Source organism: Streptopelia decaocto (genome assembly GCF_964273445.1).
Source record: "Streptopelia decaocto genome assembly, chromosome: 3".
NCBI lineage: Eukaryota > Metazoa > Chordata > Aves > Columbiformes > Columbidae > Streptopelia > Streptopelia decaocto.
Genome location: NC_138656.1, coordinates 5,922,761 through 5,940,289, shown reverse-complemented (window position 1 = coordinate 5,940,289; position 17,529 = coordinate 5,922,761). Strand labels below are relative to the sequence as shown.

At 39.7% G+C, this 17,529-nt stretch overlaps 1 protein-coding gene across 8 annotated transcripts in view; it reads right to left on the bottom strand.

Moving 5' to 3' along the window:
* Positions 1 to 16,271, bottom strand: part of BTBD3 (BTB domain containing 3) — a 110,496-nt gene extending 94,225 nt beyond the window's left edge. For 5 of the 8 annotated variants that reach the window (XR_014183691.1, XR_014183692.1, XR_014183693.1 and 2 more), the window contains exons 1-4: positions 16,058 to 16,191; positions 4,556 to 4,826; positions 3,869 to 3,959; positions 3,251 to 3,369 (exon numbers count right to left, since the gene is read on the bottom strand). Coding sequence is in view for 4 of the 8 variants with exons in the window: in XM_082048860.1 (XP_081904986.1) it covers positions 3,251 to 3,369; positions 3,869 to 3,959; positions 4,556 to 4,826; positions 16,058 to 16,184 (608 nt within the window). In the remaining 4 variants the exon portion in view is untranslated. Of the gene's footprint in view, positions 1 to 3,250; positions 3,370 to 3,868; positions 3,960 to 4,555; positions 4,827 to 16,057; positions 16,201 to 16,222 lie in introns of those variants that run through there. The other 3 variants (XM_082048863.1, XM_082048862.1, XM_082048861.1) reach the window with 3 other exon arrangements.
* Between the last annotated feature and the right edge of the window lie 1,258 nt (positions 16,272 to 17,529).

Below are 17,529 nucleotides of genomic sequence, written 5' to 3'. Positions count from 1 at the left end.
ACTAAACTGCTGGGATTCATTGCTCAGAGAAATGAAGCATTGTACAGTTTGTTCTTTTTAATATCTCATGCTTCAGGGCCCCATTTGCAGCTGGTGAATGCAAAGTGCTAAAACCGTGCCAAATGCAATTTTCCTCTTCATAGGGATAAGCAACTCTTGATGGTTATAGTTGATAAAAGCATCTTCCTCCAGTAAACTTGAAGTTGCATGCAACCCTGTACTAATTAAAATTTTCTAGTTAGAAGGTTTCCCAACACAAAGAATTTTTTGCAGAACAGATGTGCTTATAAAGTGGAATTAAGACCTACACTGATCTTACTTGTAAATATCTTTATTTGTATTTTTGCACATGTAGGGTACTACCTTCCAAGCCACATTCAGAAAACATGCTCAGAGCAGATATTGCTCAAGCAATATAATGAAATGTAATAGGTTACAGAAAGAAAAATACTTAGATAGACCCAAACCTTTTTTTTTTTTTTTAATGCCTTTATTACTTGGTTTCAGCTGGGCTATTTGTAACAACAAAGGCCACATGTATATATCACTGGTTACATGCTTAGCTCCTTTACTGTCCAAAAAATTTTCAATGTATCATTTCATTAATATTTTATGATCCCCTTCATTGCTCTCCAACTCTTCCTTCTATTACTTCTCTTCACCTGCTAGTACAGCAGAGACTGATGACATCTGTTTTAAATTGAAATTGTACAAAAGTTGCTAGTTTAATATTCATGAAAGTGAAGAATTAATACCACTGATTTACAACAGACAGCACAGATCAGCTGTCAGCAATATTCCACAATTTTTACTCTGCCAATGCACCTTGACTCTGGGCTACAATTACTGATATTCCAGTTTCACCCTGTTCTCAAAAGGAGGATTCTGCTAGACCACAAGGTTTGACTGTTTAGTAACACATTCATCCTGGGATGAGACCATGGATCTAACTTGAACAGTCAAGATTAAGGTAAAATATGATACATTAAAACCACCAATTCAGTCTCTCAGCTAGACTAGGAATTTAACTCTATTCTTAAAACTGTAGAGATGAGCCAAATCAATTTTACTGGGAGAATAATCAGTATCTATCAGTCAAGGTATTATTTTCTATGTTATATCTGATGTTTTTTATCAGAATGCCCACTAGACGGTAAAAGAAAATATTTATGCTGTAAGAATTCACTGTCCATGGGGAAAATGCAGCAAAAAAAGCCAAAAAAACCCCAGCAAAAAACAACACCAAAAACCCCATCAAAACACGCATAATCAAACTCAGTTTATTTTCTTATAAAGATCGTGATGCAACTTTCCTGACTGTGGAGAGGAGCATATGAAGGAGAGGGCTGCTCTGCGATAGGTAAGAAGTCTTTTCCTTGTGTGGCAACAGTATAATGAGTCTTCTGCCATCCACTGCTCACAGTAGTTGCAAGCAACGCTCATGGGAATGATTTCCCAGGGAGACAGGAGTGAGGGGACTGTGGCTCCCCCCAGTTCCCGCCAGTGCAGCAGACGCACTGGACCCTGAGATGACGGGAACGCTGCACTGCCGAGCAACATCCCTTCCCTGCACCCTGATGTCTGCGAACGCCAGGGCTGTCTGCAGGCACAGGAACACCTTGCAGGTTCAGGCACGCTGAAGTTGGCATTGGCAAGGTCAGCTCAACACCCACAAGGACCACAAACTTCTTGTGGTCTTTCATTTTTTTAAATAAAAACTGAAAAAGTGAAGAATTCCATGGTTCTGACCAGACTCTTAGAGACAGTTTCCTAAACTGCCACAGGCTAAAATAATATGCCAAGACCTAGATGTCAGTACTGATACTCTCTTTTCTAGGTTTGCTCTCTTAGCATGTTTCTTAATTGTAAATTCAAAAATCATTCAGTTTTTATACAGCAAATTATGTTTAGCCACAGTGTAACAGATTCACTGTTCAAAGGGGTGGAGGGAGGGGAGGGCAGGAGAATCCACGTGCCTTGTAAAATTCTGCATTAAAGTAAAGCACAAGTCTCAGTTCTGCAGAATACACCCACAGAACCAGAAAAGCCCAAAGCAGGTATCCATAACACACCTACTTACATAATGTCATATCTTAACTTTATATTCCAGGTCTACAGAACATCTGTGTGATTTCAGCTTTTCCTGGCAGTTATTGATATTTGCAAAGAACATTTCTGATGTTCATGATAACCTATAAAAACTCTATGCAACAAACTCTAGATGCGACTTAGAATGTTCATATACAGTGCCACTGAAACGTAAAAGAAAAAACACAAACCACTCTGTAATCACAAGCTAGTTAAAACAATCTACCAAACACAATACACTGCTACCTAGTGATCACACCATTACATGGAAGAAAATCTGCAGCATATTAAAAGGATCACTGTCAGATACCAATGTATTTTTTGTACATTTTTTATCAGAAAGCAATGGCAGTTACCAAAGCTGAAGGGAAAAAAAATCCTCAAAGTCACAGCATTTCTGTGATAGGACATTTCTCTTTAACAATCGGAGTTTATAGATACATTCAAGGACAACTCAGCAGGGAAGCTGCTTCATTATGCTCATTTAGGAAAAGACAGCATGTCTTAAGCAATTTGCTAGAAGAAAAAGAATGATCATGTGAACTGACTGATTTTCCCCATTAGAATAAAATCCCCTATTAATGTCAACAGCCTTTTTATTACTTTCCAAATGCATCAATGTGATAGATAAGGAGAAATTTACTTTTGAGAGACTATATTCAATAACTTAGAGTTGTTTTTCTAAGATAAGACCCGCATACAGCAAGCTTATAAAAGAGCTAGAATATTGTCAATACACAAACACAGCAGTTCTAGGTTTTGGTGGGGTTTTTTTGGTGTATTTTTAACTTTTCACTATGCTTGCAAAGTAGAATAGGGTTTTTTTATTAGAGCTGACAATTCTTTTTAGTAACTTCACTCCTTTGTGTAACATGTAGTGACAAATCAGATCAATAGGCATTACATTATACAACGTGCCCAAAGATCCCCTGTCAAACTCATTATTTATAACTGCCTACATTAGCCTAATATATGCATGCCTGGAAGTAGAGGGGGAGAGCAAAATACGGTAAAAGTTTAAAATACCTGAAACACAAATTGGAATATTTTCAGCAACTGCTTTCTTTCTGTTTATATGCAAGGCTAATGCTTTAACTACGACATTACCAGTGTATGTATACATCATAAAGGAAAACACATCCAGCAGATGAATGATGCTTACTTCAGCATTGCAAGAAAAGCAGCAGGCTCAACATCTGGTATACGGATTTCATCTTTGTCCTCAGCAAGCTCTCCGTAAAACATCGCATGGAATACAGAGCTCCCAACAGCCAGGACATACTGTTGAGAAAGTGAAATCTTATTTCATGCTTTAAACTGAAAGCACTGCCAAAAAAAACAATGTGGGAGAGCTACTCAAGCATACTGGACACTGACAGACTTTATAGACACACGTCAGTAAGACACAAAATCAAAGTTAAGAACTGAATTACACATTTTCCCTGCATTTTACTCTCATGGGCATATATACATTAGCTACTTGAAAACGCTCTTATCTACTTGAGAAGTTAACTATTTCTAGAAAATCTCAAGAGTAATATTAATCAGCAGCATCAAGTAATATTCATAACTTTACAATGACTGCCTTACCACAAGTGTGTTGTTTAACCAAAACCACAAACGAAAGCAAGGGACAGACTATTCCACTACATGTAGCCTTTTAAAATACAGAATTATGCCTGCCCCTTAAGAGCCAAGTCTCCTACACTACGTCCTGGCGTAACCGTGGGAGCTCTCTCTGGCTATCCCCGCCTGAGCTGATAATGCAGCTGTTGCTTACTTTGTGTCCTGGCAGCCGCTGGGTCCCACCTGGTGGCCCGACCACAAAATGAACATCTGCCATCAAGTCATTGTTGAACATCACTGCATTTCTACAAACAGAGGCAGCATGTTAATTATAGCACCCAGTAACACTGTACTTGCCCCCTACCCAAAAAATTAGATTTCTTAACAACTCTACGTTGCATGTTAGTAAAGAGAAGCAGGTCACACTTTGTTTTAAGCTACTTTACACATCATCATATACCAAAGAAAAAAGTAAGCAGAGATGGGAAGGTGAGTGTGTGTGTGCAATAAAAAACCCAAAAATCTAAACACCACACACACACAGCCCAAATGCAAACTTAGGAGAACTTTTCAAAAAGTGGAAACCAAAGTCAAGACCATGTATCACCAAAAATTCCTACTATAGTCTAAGAAGAAATCTTTACGGGTATGCTGCTTCCAGCAACATTTTTATGTATTCAAGACAAGCAGCTGCACTGCCTGGAAAACAGATATTAACTTATTTTCTATTACCAAAATACTTGTTTTGCACACACAGAGGGAGGGGGAAAGAAAAAAAAAAAAGAGAGAGAAGTGTGTTTTCTTCAGTAAATAAATGCATAACTAAACATATGCATTACAAACATTTTGCTACTTTTCACCACTCCATTCAAACAGCAAAAATAAACTGCCCTGAACTTACCTCTCTCTGATGGTTGGATAAAGTCCTTGCCAATTAGGTGCCGGAATAGTGTTGTTGTTATTGAGATTTTGCTGGTGGTACTGCTGGACAGCCGTTGTATTAGTGTTGGCTGGTTTCTTTCGGGGAAAAATATCAGCAGCCATCTTCTTCTTCTTTTTGGTCTTCAAGGTAATGATTTCATAGCAAACTGGAGGCAATTTGCTGCTGCTACTGCTGCTGCTGCTGCTATTTCCTTTCTTAGAGCTCTTCTTGGATCTGTTCTTGACCGTCTCTGGAAGCATCAAGAAGAAGGTGAGACATTTCATGTTCTTTCCTTTCTCATCTACCATGAGTATACTTGTCTGTAAAGCTAGATAGCCTAACTAGCTAGGAACATTAAGAAATGCACGTGGAAGCTGTTAAACTGAAAGCAGCAGAGCTGAGAGTTTGCTTCTTTCCCAGCAAGACAAGGTGACCTTTCCAGTGCACCAAGTAAGAAACCAGCTTTAAGTTTGATCCAGTACTTGAACTGTTAAATACACCCCCATCATTCCTGCCAGTTTCATTTCTTTCCAGATTTCCCGATCAGGAATCTCCTGAAAGCACTACACCCTGCAGAGACGGTACACGCGTGGCTGTAGCACCAGCCTTCTGACGAGGGCTAGCAATTTGCAGTAAGCGCTGCTAGTCTGCTGGGCGAGCTGAACTTGTGCGTTGAAGGATGGGAACAGAGTAGGTATTGCAGCCCTGCAGATGGAGTCAGCCAGCGTTGGAGCCAATAGCTGAAGTCACCGATAGCGATTGGAGCCAGCCGCACAGTGACACCTATTGTAACGTACGCCGCTCCCACATTAAAGCGACAGCAGTTGCACTCGTCATGCCATACCTACTGCTAACTAACAAAGTAATACGCGGCATGCACCACTGTGTAAGTGCATGACTGGCCAGAAGCATCTGTGTTTTAGCTCTCCTTGATGCTACTTGAATTTTCACAGGGGAAGCAATAAAAAGTTGAAATCAGGCAGAAAGACGTATTTGAGTCTAAAAATTTCCATGGGAGCTACTTCCACAGGCAGTCGATATTAGCATGACTTCATATGTCTCTAGTATTCCCACAAATCCCTACCATAACAGCAGCTCAGCAAAAGCAAGCTATAGCTATCAGAACCAAATTAAAGCAATCAGCTAGCAGCAGCAAAGACAGCGATGCAGTTAAACAATTCCTTTCAGTGCAGCTCCTACTCCAGTGTAACATGAATAGAGATGAGGTCACAGCTTTAGTTTTAACTCCTTATGTTTCTAGATAACATAACAGCCTGTGACAGGGGTCCCCAATCACTAAGCAGTGCTAATTATGCCAGCTTACACCAGACATGGCTGTACCACATCAGAAGAAAACTTCTAGATGTGCAATCACATTAAAGCAAACCAGAGTGAATATATTTAATCGATATTTCAAAGCACTAAATGAAAGGTCCGAATGATTTAGAGAGCCTCAGGCATAAATCACTCCTTGAGATGCAAACACACTCCGTTTTTATTCACAAATACTTTTGGAAATGAACAGGATATAAGCTATGTCAACCAAAACTATTTAAATAGGAAAGAAGACTAATTTTCAGTCATTAGTTTACTTTGAACTTAAATTTAGATCAGATTTCCATAATAGTAGGTCAAGTGTAATAAAAAAGAAAAAAAAGCAAAGCAAGCATAGCCATGTTAAAAAAAAAAAAAAAGGCAAGCAAATAAAAAAATCAGGTATTAGGTGTCAACATTTCATATCTTAGAATATGGGGGGTAAGAATACTTAAAATACAATTTCATAATTATTTTCAAGTTTTAAAGAAAAATAATTCTCTCTACTTTCAAGCAAATTGAATCACTTTTAGCCTTAATTAATTTCTGCTGGACAAGAGTACAACAGTGACATTAAAGTGATCAAAGGTTGGTGGAGAAATGTCTGACCTTGCTGAAATCCCTGACAGAAATCTGCCACTGACTTAAACTGAAGCACAGAAATGTTATTCAGGCTATTTCTTGAAACACCATCACAATAGCTTGAATCACAGTTATGGCTTTATAACATGCAATCTCTGAATGTCTTTAAACCCAAAACTGTAAACTTAAATGCAGATATTTCAAAGATTACCAGGTCTCCTTGGGAGATGCTCCATATTAAGCACCAACTAAACACCCTGGCTGTCAGCCCCCTAGAGACTTTGCTGCAGTGGTTTGAAATTATACCATCTCTAGACACACATCTGTCCCCTCTGTCTGGTGTTGCTGCTCATGAAAGGGAAGCAGGAGGATGCGTCCATGCCTCAGCTGCTACATTTCACAACCCAACATCTTAGTGCAGCATCACCTTCACCAGTAATTTAAAAGAAAATGGTAGACTCTGCCTGGTGTGGCTGAAAATCAGGTATGTTTCTAAATACACTGAGAGGCAAGTTATACAATTTCCAAAGAAATATTTTCTAGCAAGCTTTCCTTTTTTTTTCTTCCCCCTTTTTTTCTTTGGCTTCCTTTTTTATCTGCAACAGATTGATTTGGAAGGGAAACTAACAATCTAAGCCATATTTAACTGTAGAGGCAAAAGAAGGGGTAAAGGAAAAGAAACTCATTCCACAGATGGGATGTTTATAACTGCTTACAGCTGAAAGTATAAACAGGGACACAGCAGGTATTCTCAGCACAAAATTTAAGTTCTTTTTCCTTATGTAAATTTCTAGCTCTTCTAGTTATAAGAATAACCCTTTTGCCACTGTACAGAAAAACCCTTAGAGATAACAGAAAACCCATGCACTCTTCAGAAAATCTGGTTCTCAGCACTGCAGTTAGCAGAAGGCGAAAGACAGCAGGGGTTAGGAGATTCATATGAGAGATTTGATTTTCATTCAATAAACCCATTTTATAGACTATCAAAGTATTTAACAATCAAGGTCCTCACACATTTTTTCAAATCATTCGACCAGTACAGATCCAATGATTATACTCACATCAGATAAGGTCTACAGAAGAGAAAGAAAACAACAGATGGACTGACCATGCAATACAGTCTGGGAAAGACCGACTGTAAACATGAACAGGTAGGAGCTCACCATACCTTGACTTCTATAAAACACAATGAATGTATAGCATGTTGTGCTTTCTTGGGAAAGGAAAAGAGGGAGAAGCTGCAGCTGAATTATGTTCTGCCCAAATCCAGAAGTCAGGTCCCCAGCAGACAAGAGGTCAGGATAAAAATCCACCCCAGTAAATGAAAAGCCTAACTACCATCTTTGTCTGTTCTTCAGCCACACACCAAAATCTGGTCTGCTATAACTGGAAAATATGGCCTATTCCACAACAGGTTCCAAAAGTTCCTATAAAAAACTACAAACCTGCTACAGGCTTTATACCACCTCCCACTGCACTTCATCAGCTCAGGAACAGTCTCCTAAACCAATCACTAGATGCATACGAAATGGGGAAAAAAAACCCCAAAGAATTAGAGCTAGTTGTACCCACTATTATTTCCATTTTGGCAGCAACTTCAATTCATTTTCCTAGAACACGGTTTTCTTCTTTTGCTATATATACTGTTAATGAATTTACAAATCACTACATTAGCAGTCAGTAAAAGCAACCTATAAACTACCCCCTGTTGAGAGACTAGGCAAAATCCCAAATTCAAATCAGCCTGTCTCCAGGAAGAGGATCATGGAAATCGACCTTCTTTCACCCAAGGATCTATCAATTTCTGAAGCAGTATTACAATGTGCTCCTAATCTCTCTCAGTAACCCTCATTTTTATTCATTAATTACATATTAATAGAACCAAACTCTCTATATACAACTTAGAAAATGGGAAATACAGTTCTTCAAAGACACACTAATCTCTATTTTATAAGCAAGTTGTCAAAACAGAAATATTAAATGGTATAGGAAGTTCCATGCTTAAATCTTAACAGTGGCCTAATGAAAATCCAAAACACCAGAGGTGAAGAATTAAGCAAAGGACTATATTCCGAGGCTGAGATACTACACATCAAATTATATGCCCCTTTCAAATTATTAGGAACAGGTTACAAGCCCTCAGAAATGAGCTCCTGACTAAATACTGTGAACAACGGAAGCATCAATTTTGCTGTTCAAATCCAAATGTGTGCAATATGCTTGCAATCCCAGTTTCCTTTATCCCTTAGGACCATAATATACCTTGACACCATTGTGAATGTTGGCACAGGAGTTGTATTATAGCCCAACTCTCAGTACAATTTTTAATATTATGACACTACTATAATTATGCCTTTCTAAAGGTAACTTCCAATTGAGAAATCATTTCATTTCCAGGGTTGATATGAGTACTATTCCTCACATTACATCAATCACTCCTGCCACAATAGCAAATATAACGAAGTTTTTTTATTATTTTTTTCTCCTTCTAGTAAGTTGTGTTTTTCTGTATCTCACATACAGGGCCGATCTTCATGTAGTAAGGCAAACTGGACAATTCTATAAAAAACAAGCTTTCATTAAAATTCCCAAATGTCTGTTACAATCAGATCAAGAATAAAGAAATAAATTCCAAGTAGGCAATGAGAAAATGCATATATTTCTTTTTTGTAAAGTTGCCAAGTCTCTCCCTTGGCGGTTATTATACCTATGTATTAACATTTTCTGTTTAAGTTCTAAATTTCCCATTACAAAGAAACAAATTTCAGATGATACACCTTGATTAACCAAAATAAACACGTAACGTTACTATCTAACAAATCTACCTGTCCACTGCTGATTTCCATTCAATTTTACTGCATGCACTCATTTAAAAATGCAATGCACGAGTTCAAAAGACAAATAAACAAAAAATTCAACAAACCCAACCCACAGAGCTGAGGAGCCTAGATCTGTTTACCTATCTATGAATTATTTAGTCACTTGGAAAAATCCTTCCCAATCACCATTCCAGAGCTGAGAAAGTATCAGAGTAGAACTGTATCTTGAATCAACACTACAAGCTTTAAACCAAAGTCCAAAATAGCTGAACTGTACTTTACTATAGCTCTTATACCAGACTAGCAACATAATTGTTGGCAAATATTCTTCTCAACTCTGCTTAGCACTTAAAGTACAAAGATTTAAATATTTTGCACAATATTATTCACTAAGATAGTTTTTACCTTTTTTTTTTCCTAAATGCCCTTAACGCTTTAAAGAAAACATAAGCAGAAAGCCCTGAGCAGCCTAATCAACAGGTATTAATAAATACAAACTTACACAAAACAGAAGCTCAAAGAATGAGTATTCAGATGACTTTTGCTCTTTCATTCTTGTATTATTTGCTAGCATATAGGCTATGTCTTTGCATGTCCCTTCTTATTAGTCTCCTTACCAAGCAGCCTTAATTTTTTGGTTTTTTTTTTTTAATCTGCAATCATTTTCATTGCCTCCTTTTGATTTTTTACAGAAATATCCTTTTCGAGACAAAGCAATCAAACCAAAACTTTATATTTAAGAATAACATTTAGCCCTATGTTTACTTGTGAATAAACATCCACTTTCCTTCGGCGTGGACTTGTATTAGCTCACCATGAACTTAATCCTTCAACAAGTACAACATCTTCCACTGACATTTTTTTCCTGTTACTTTCTTGCTTAGCTGCTTGAAGTTTTCAATTTAAGCCCAGTGAGAGGTTCATTAACTTTGTATTTATGCCGTAAACACAACATAACACGAAAGACTTCCCTGCACTGTTGAGGTTTGTTCTTAAAACTAAAGGTCTTATTCCAAGCTGGGTCAAAATAAATACAGCAAGTATATTAAAGCAAGCAAGAAAAAAAATGTTTAAAATTATCTTGTATTTTCATTATGATTTCAATACGATGCTTGCTACACGAACGACAGTCCATATAAACCACAACCGTTTAAATAAAGGCTGATATTTAAACAACCTACAGTGAACAACATATTTGATCCCGTTACGCTGAATTATCACACAAACATGCTCTTCTGTGCATATGGAAATAAATAATGTGAAATGCTTCATTACAACATGAAATATATGATTTTATCAGCCTGCTGAGACATATTCCCTAATGTCATAGTTTGGGAACTACAGGTAGAAAATATCCCAGAGCAGAAATTGAAATTTATAGAATAAACATTCATTTTCCTTGTGATAGTTCAAAGTAAAAACAAGAATCAGAAACAAACTCTGAGATGAGAAAGCCTGCAACTACAAAATGAGAAATTCAATTAATGTTTCCAGGAGATAAATTGTTTTTCTACTAATTTAAAAGTGACAAATTATACATTTCTTCCCCATCACTACTAGTCTTGCTTGTCCATCTCATCTCATCTCATGTTGAGTTCTGCTCTTGACAATCTGCAGGGTCAAAAAATAAGTTTGTTCTTAATGGCTGCCATTTTTTTTTATTTATTTCTAAACAGGATATTGCAAACCTGAAAGCCTTCAAGCCTTTTTCTAAGACAGAGGTCAACTTTAATTCTACTCTGCCTCTTACCAAAAATGACTTACAAAGGAAAGATCAGATAGCTCAGGAAATTGGTAATGAGATACAGTGGTTTTCGTCTCTAGGTCACTAATTCTAAATTGACCGAGGTCAACAGTAATCAAAAGTCATTAGCATTTAATGATCGTTCAGTGCCCTGTGAGAAAGAAGCTAGTGATCTTGGTGCACTTCAGAAAAACCACCACTACAATTAGTACTCACATGCTGCCTATTTCAAGGGAGAGATCAGGATCAGATGACTACAGACAGAACTTCCTATCTTACAGACAGATCTTGCCTACGCAGACTAACCTTTATGCTAATTTTAGCTTGGCTCAGAAACTATTCTTTTTAAACTGAATAGTTAAATTAATATAGGCTCTGATAAAGAACAGGTTGGAAGATGACTACATCTGATGCTTTACATCAGCAGCTCCCAAATGTCTTTGTCTCCCTACACACAGTCTGCAAAAAGACACTTTCTCGGCGAGTTCTTGCTTGTAAGAGCCACTGGCACTAGAAGAGTAACTACCCCATGGGTATCCACACAGGGACTGCATTGCAGTTGATTAGGTTGGCATATAATTCAAAGACTACGTTTTTAATGTGCACATAACCTATGTACACCACATCAAACCATAGCACTGAAGTACCCTGTGGGACAAAAAGGGGGAGAGGATATTGCTACGACACACACCACACCTGTCCTGTGGCCTGCGAACTTCAGTTGCCTGGACTGCCATGCTTACCAGTACCTTCCAACAACGCTAAGAAAAAGGGTGGGGGCTTTTGGAAAGCTTGGTGAGGTGCTGTAATGTAAACATCATTAGGGTCTGTCATGGGAAAACCACATCATGCCAATTTGTAGTTCTCTAAACTTGACTAGATGTAAAACATGTGGCTTCAAGATGCAAAGCAGATCAGCAACTCGGCACACTTGTATGTGCAGTAGAAGAGCATACCTGGAATCATACAGGAAGAGTATTTTAAATTAGTTTTAAAAAGGGGAAAAATTGGTACAGCTTCTTCTTTCTGCTGCACTTTAAATTACAAAAGAGGAAGATTAGCCCAGCTAGTGAAAGAGGAACAGGTCATTTCATTGGCAAAACCAGCATTTGGTAAGAAATGAATTCTCAAACACAGTGGCTCTCAACTTCTCAAAGGTAAGAATTAAAAGCCCTGAACAACAATTCTTGCGATATTTTTACAATTATTTAATAACCCCATTTTTTAGGTAGGGGACACCGATTGCCGCTAACCTGAGCTGCATCCAGTTCAAGGAATGGAATCAAACATTACATCCGTTCAACCACACCGTACTGAATTAATCTTCCTTTGCCACACATTAACAGCTGTGATCTTGTTACCTGCCCTGGTTTCCAGACTGCCATAGCACATGCAGCTGCTGTTTGAATGGCCATTCCACTGGGGGATAAAGATGTTACCAAATTTGTATATTAACTGGTTTAGAAAATTAGATTTACTTTGCTGCAAATATTTCAGTCACACTTGCCTATTAGATCAGTTATGCTTTGGTATTTAGATTAATTTCTCCTCCTCTTTACAAGTAAATGGCAACTACTTTGTAGCAATCAATTTTCAAGATGAACATACACGTACTCCTAAAATTCTGGTTTCAGAATATACTTTTAAGCATTAAGAGTTATTTGTTTAGCAATGTTAGGATCTCCTAAACACCTGCTCTCTTTCACAGCAACTCTGTTTCAGAGACTGTAGGACATACTAGAACTGTAGCAGAGAAAAAGAAAAAAACAATAAAGGAAGGAGCAAGTAATCAAACATAAAAGCACAATTAAGTGACTGCATGGAAAACAAATGTACATATGCATTAGTTTTATGTATTAGAAAGTTTTATATAGTATGAAAGCCTATACTTTTTCTTCATATACACATGGAGTATTATCACCTTGGTCTGATAGGAGAGTATTACTGAAAACAAAAATCAAATAGCACCAAGAAACTGAAAGCACCTTGGTGCACTTTGTACTTTAAAGTGCACTATATTACCCTAACGTCACGTGGTATTCCTTTGACCTACGTTCCTTGACAGAACCTGAGCAAGCTGCCTAACAGGGCAGCAATTTCTTTCATCTCTGTGTTGAACTGGATGTTAAGAACTCCAAAGGAAGGTAAAATACTGAAAGATAGGGACAGTGTAAGCCACTGCATACACTTCTGCTCTAAGTAATACATGGCTGGTTCCAGCTCTTCCCCAGCGTTTAAGAGTATGGCTTGCACGTTCCTCCCCCGCTAAGTGGGCAAAGTGACAGGCTGTTAAGTAGCATGTGGCATATTATGGATCAGATTTTCCATCAACATTTTGTTCCACCAGCTCTTGCAAGCCTACATGTCGGGCACAAATTCACAACCTGACCAAAGAGTTGTTTTCCTTTCCTACTTTGAAAAACCCTTGCAACCAAGCACACTTTCAGCAAACAGGGAGGCAGCAAAGCCATAATTCCAAATAATGTAGTTTTCTGAAGAATATTACTCCTTTAAATCAGCTTGGATGTGAAGAGGAAAAACTGCATCTAGAGTGGATTCAGAGTGTAACCTGGTACACGAATATCCTGTCACAGTAGGATGTTCTCAACAAGTCATTCAGTCCTGTACTGAAGTGGTACATGATCCTCTGGTGAAATATTTGTTCAGGATATCAGGTAACCACAGGATCCAAACAACAGGGCTGGACAAGATGCCTTCCAAATCTGTCTTCTGCAAATCTATACCCTACCTACCCAGGGCAACCAGCAGACATTCACAGATCACCAACCACTTCACCAGTGTTTTGAAATACAAACACTTTCCAGACATGGACTCCTCTGTTGGTTTTCTTTTGCTCTAGCTTGCCAGGTGATCAAATTCAAGATATGGCAGCAGGATCAGAAAAAAAGACAAGCCAGGACTGGAAAATGGGAAGTTTGCAAATTCAAATGAAGTGACCTTTTACTTAAGCTTTCGTCCCCTCAGTTTTCTTACATACATACAAATTTGGTTTTGTAATTAAGGTACAGGATTGGGATTCAACTTTATGGCAGAAAATTTAACTGAAGACAACTTCCACCACAAAAAGCTTTTAAACTTTTCCTTCCAAGACTCTCAACTCTAATTTCCTTTTTTGTTGCATCTACCAGCTCTTTGAGACAGAAACTATTGGTTATCACTTATTTGTATAGTGCCTCACATAACAGGGCTTCCATGCCAGCTCAGGTACATGAACATCTGGTCATGTAAAACAAAACACTAGCCTGTGAGGTTCAAGGAGTTACTAACGAGAATATCACTGAAGAACTATCTTGAATTATCATAGAAAGCTAATACTGGGCATGAACATCATTCCGCTGCGAAAACTAATGTCATTTGCACAAGTTCACACAACAGACAAAGACCTAAGTTTCTTCTGAAAACATAACACACGGCCTATCACCATCAGACCTGTGTTTAACTGAGCCTACCCTAGCACTGATGTACTCATCGTAAGTGTAACAACTGTTTACTAACTTTAGAAAAAAATTTTGCTCACAAGCTCCAAATGATAAAAATTACTGTTGCAACTTGCATCATTTTTTCTCAGCCTTAAAAGGCAAGCTAAAGGAATTCCACATCACTTCTGAAAGGTGTTTCCTTCAAGGCAGAGCTTAGAACCACTGGAGGGGAAACACAAGGAGTTATTGTGCAGTTGGCTGCAGTGTACTTATGTGAGGGATTAAAAAACAAACAGACAAAACCAACAAAACACTTTGATTTGCAATGAAGCCAAGATACTCTGTTATGACATACTGTGCCTACTTTCTATAGGAAATGGTGAGACCAGTTATTGCCCACTGAAATAAAAGCAATTTGAAGCCCAACAAACCAGTTAAAGTAGCATCAAACATAGTACTGTATACCTATAACCAAACATCACCTCTCTCTACACGCACACACACAAAAAAAAGCCCAGAACACAGATTAAAGTTTGACATATAGACTACAGGCTGAAAACAAAGTATAGTGAAGACAATACAGAAAACCCGCACCAGCACCCTTCAGATAAGACACAGCCAGTCTTTGTTGTCTCCATTGGTACGTTAGTAATCATCATTTTAAGAACACTTAAGTATCGTAACTTCAAACATTGTTGTACTTCAAGCGAGAACAACCCACTACTCTCTCCTATTTTTAGATTCACCATCACTCAGGAAACGCTATAGGCAAATTAATTTATGAACTTCATCTGAAGGTTACCACTTTCTTAAAACAAAACAAACAGGAAAATAGTAAAGGTGTGGGTGGGCCCTTAAGTGAAATGACTCGGTCTTCAAACACATGTACATTGGAAGTTTGGTCATCAACATGGGGAAGAGGAGGTGGTGTTTATGTCAAACTGGTATGATTATTAATTGTCCCTCTAGGAAGTTTTATTTAACTGATACTTAAAATACAACTTCTTTTAAAGAGGCATTACTTTAAGCAGAAAAAAAAAAAAACAAAAAACAAAAACAAGACCAACAACAACTTTCAGGTTTATAGAAGTTTGACTTTGGCCAAGTGGCAGTGCCAACCTCCACACACAGAGCCCCTTCCCCCTTGACCCCCAAACACCCGACTGCTAAAGCGGTTTATCCTGCCCATTCACCCCTGGTAACACGACCAAGCCAGCCCACTTCTGCAGAAAACGCACTCGAGGGGATTAAAAAAAAAACAACAAAAAAACCCCACGAAGTAAGAATGAAACCTCTCGAAACGACTGCGGACACACATAATGATTCTGATCGGGCCAAGGCCGCTTTCCAAGGGCCTCTTTGTGCCGGGTGACCGCCGGTTCAGCGCCGCCCCAGCGGCAGCCGGGCTCCCCCTCTTCCCAAGTTTCGTGGCGGCGCTGCCGGCGCTCAGGTGCGGCCGCTCCGCCCCAGCGCCGGATCCCCCGCCGCCGCCACAGCGCGGCCCGCCCGTCACCGGGAACGGGCGCCCCCCACCCCGCCGCACCCCTTCCCCCGGCGCCGCGGCGGGCGGCAGCTCCCTCACCCTCCGCAGGACGCGGTCCCGCAACGCCCGGGGCCCAACGGGGCCGCCCCGGGCTCCCCCTCACCGCTTCCCGCGCTGTCGCCCGGGGAGCACGGCGCGAGCGCCCGGTAACGGCCGTAACGGCCATAACGGTCGCCTCGCGCACCCCCCACCCCGCGCACTGACCTGAGGGCGCTCCTGGGGCGGCGCGGGCCCTCGCAGCTGCACGCGCGGCCCCGCCTCGAGGACGCGCACGCGCAAACCGCGCACGCCCCCCCCCCACACACGTCGGGAGCGCGCGGGCGGGGCGGGGCGCGGCCGCGGGGACGCGCGCGGGCCCAGCGCCCCGGTCCGGAGGGGGATTTTTACCTCAAAAATAAGGCCCCGCTGTAGCTGAGGGCACCGCGGGACCCACCCGGCAGCAGCGAGAACTTCAGCAAAAATGGGGCTTCGGCACAAAAAAAAATAGAAAAGGCATACAGAAAACTATAATAACAGCACATTGTTAATTAGAATTCTCATTACTGCCTTGAAACAGCGTGTTCTTGGCTTGTGGCATCCGACTGGTCCAAGGATTCACCCCCTAAAAAAGTGGGGGTTTGTGCGCACCAGTATCTGAGGACAAGAGTTCACCTCTCCCTTCAGGCAGCGCACTTTTCGATTTGCAAAGTTATAACGACCAAATGTTTTTCCATATAAAACATCGCATTTGTTCGTCCACTCTCACTCACCACCTCGTCTCTAAGGGCATGAAAATAAACCCTACAGCTGAAACTCCGCTGGACGCAGCACACACGTTTCATCCCAGGGCCAGCAACAGGCGGGATGAACCACCCTTCCCCTCACATCTTTATATATATATATAATATTTTTTTCCCCAAATAAAGCAAATCACACCATACAATTAATGCCAGACATCCTTCCTTGCATGAGCTGTTCCTGTCCTGCTGCTCACAGGGTCGCTGAGTTTAAAAAAAAAAAAAAGAAAAGCTCTTTTATTTTTGTATTTTTGAAGAAATAATCGCCAGAGATAGAGGCATTTCCAGGATCAGCGCCCGGGTTTATCCAAGAGCTTCATAAATAAGGGATTTCTCATAACACCAGTGTATCTAACCACATGGGAAATTAAAATGTGTTGCTAGCATTTATTTTTAAAAGCATAGCAAAAGGTTTTATTTGAAGCTTTAGGGTGGATTGTTGTATTTTTTTTTTCCCCCTGAAGAAACAATTATTTCTGGAATCACTGCTGTGTTCCAGCTTTAGTCTCCCGTGAACGTTCATTTACCTATTTTCTATACGTGTTATTTTAGCAGATACTCTCACAATGTGAAATTAGGCATATCTGTGGATAATCAGTACTTTGCTTTTCCCATTTTAATATTCGAGGTATTAAAATAGATAAGAAACTAAATAGGAACAATAATGACTGTATACACACACACACACACTTTATAGCTCTTATGGATTTTACCAGCAGAGTACACACTTTAAAT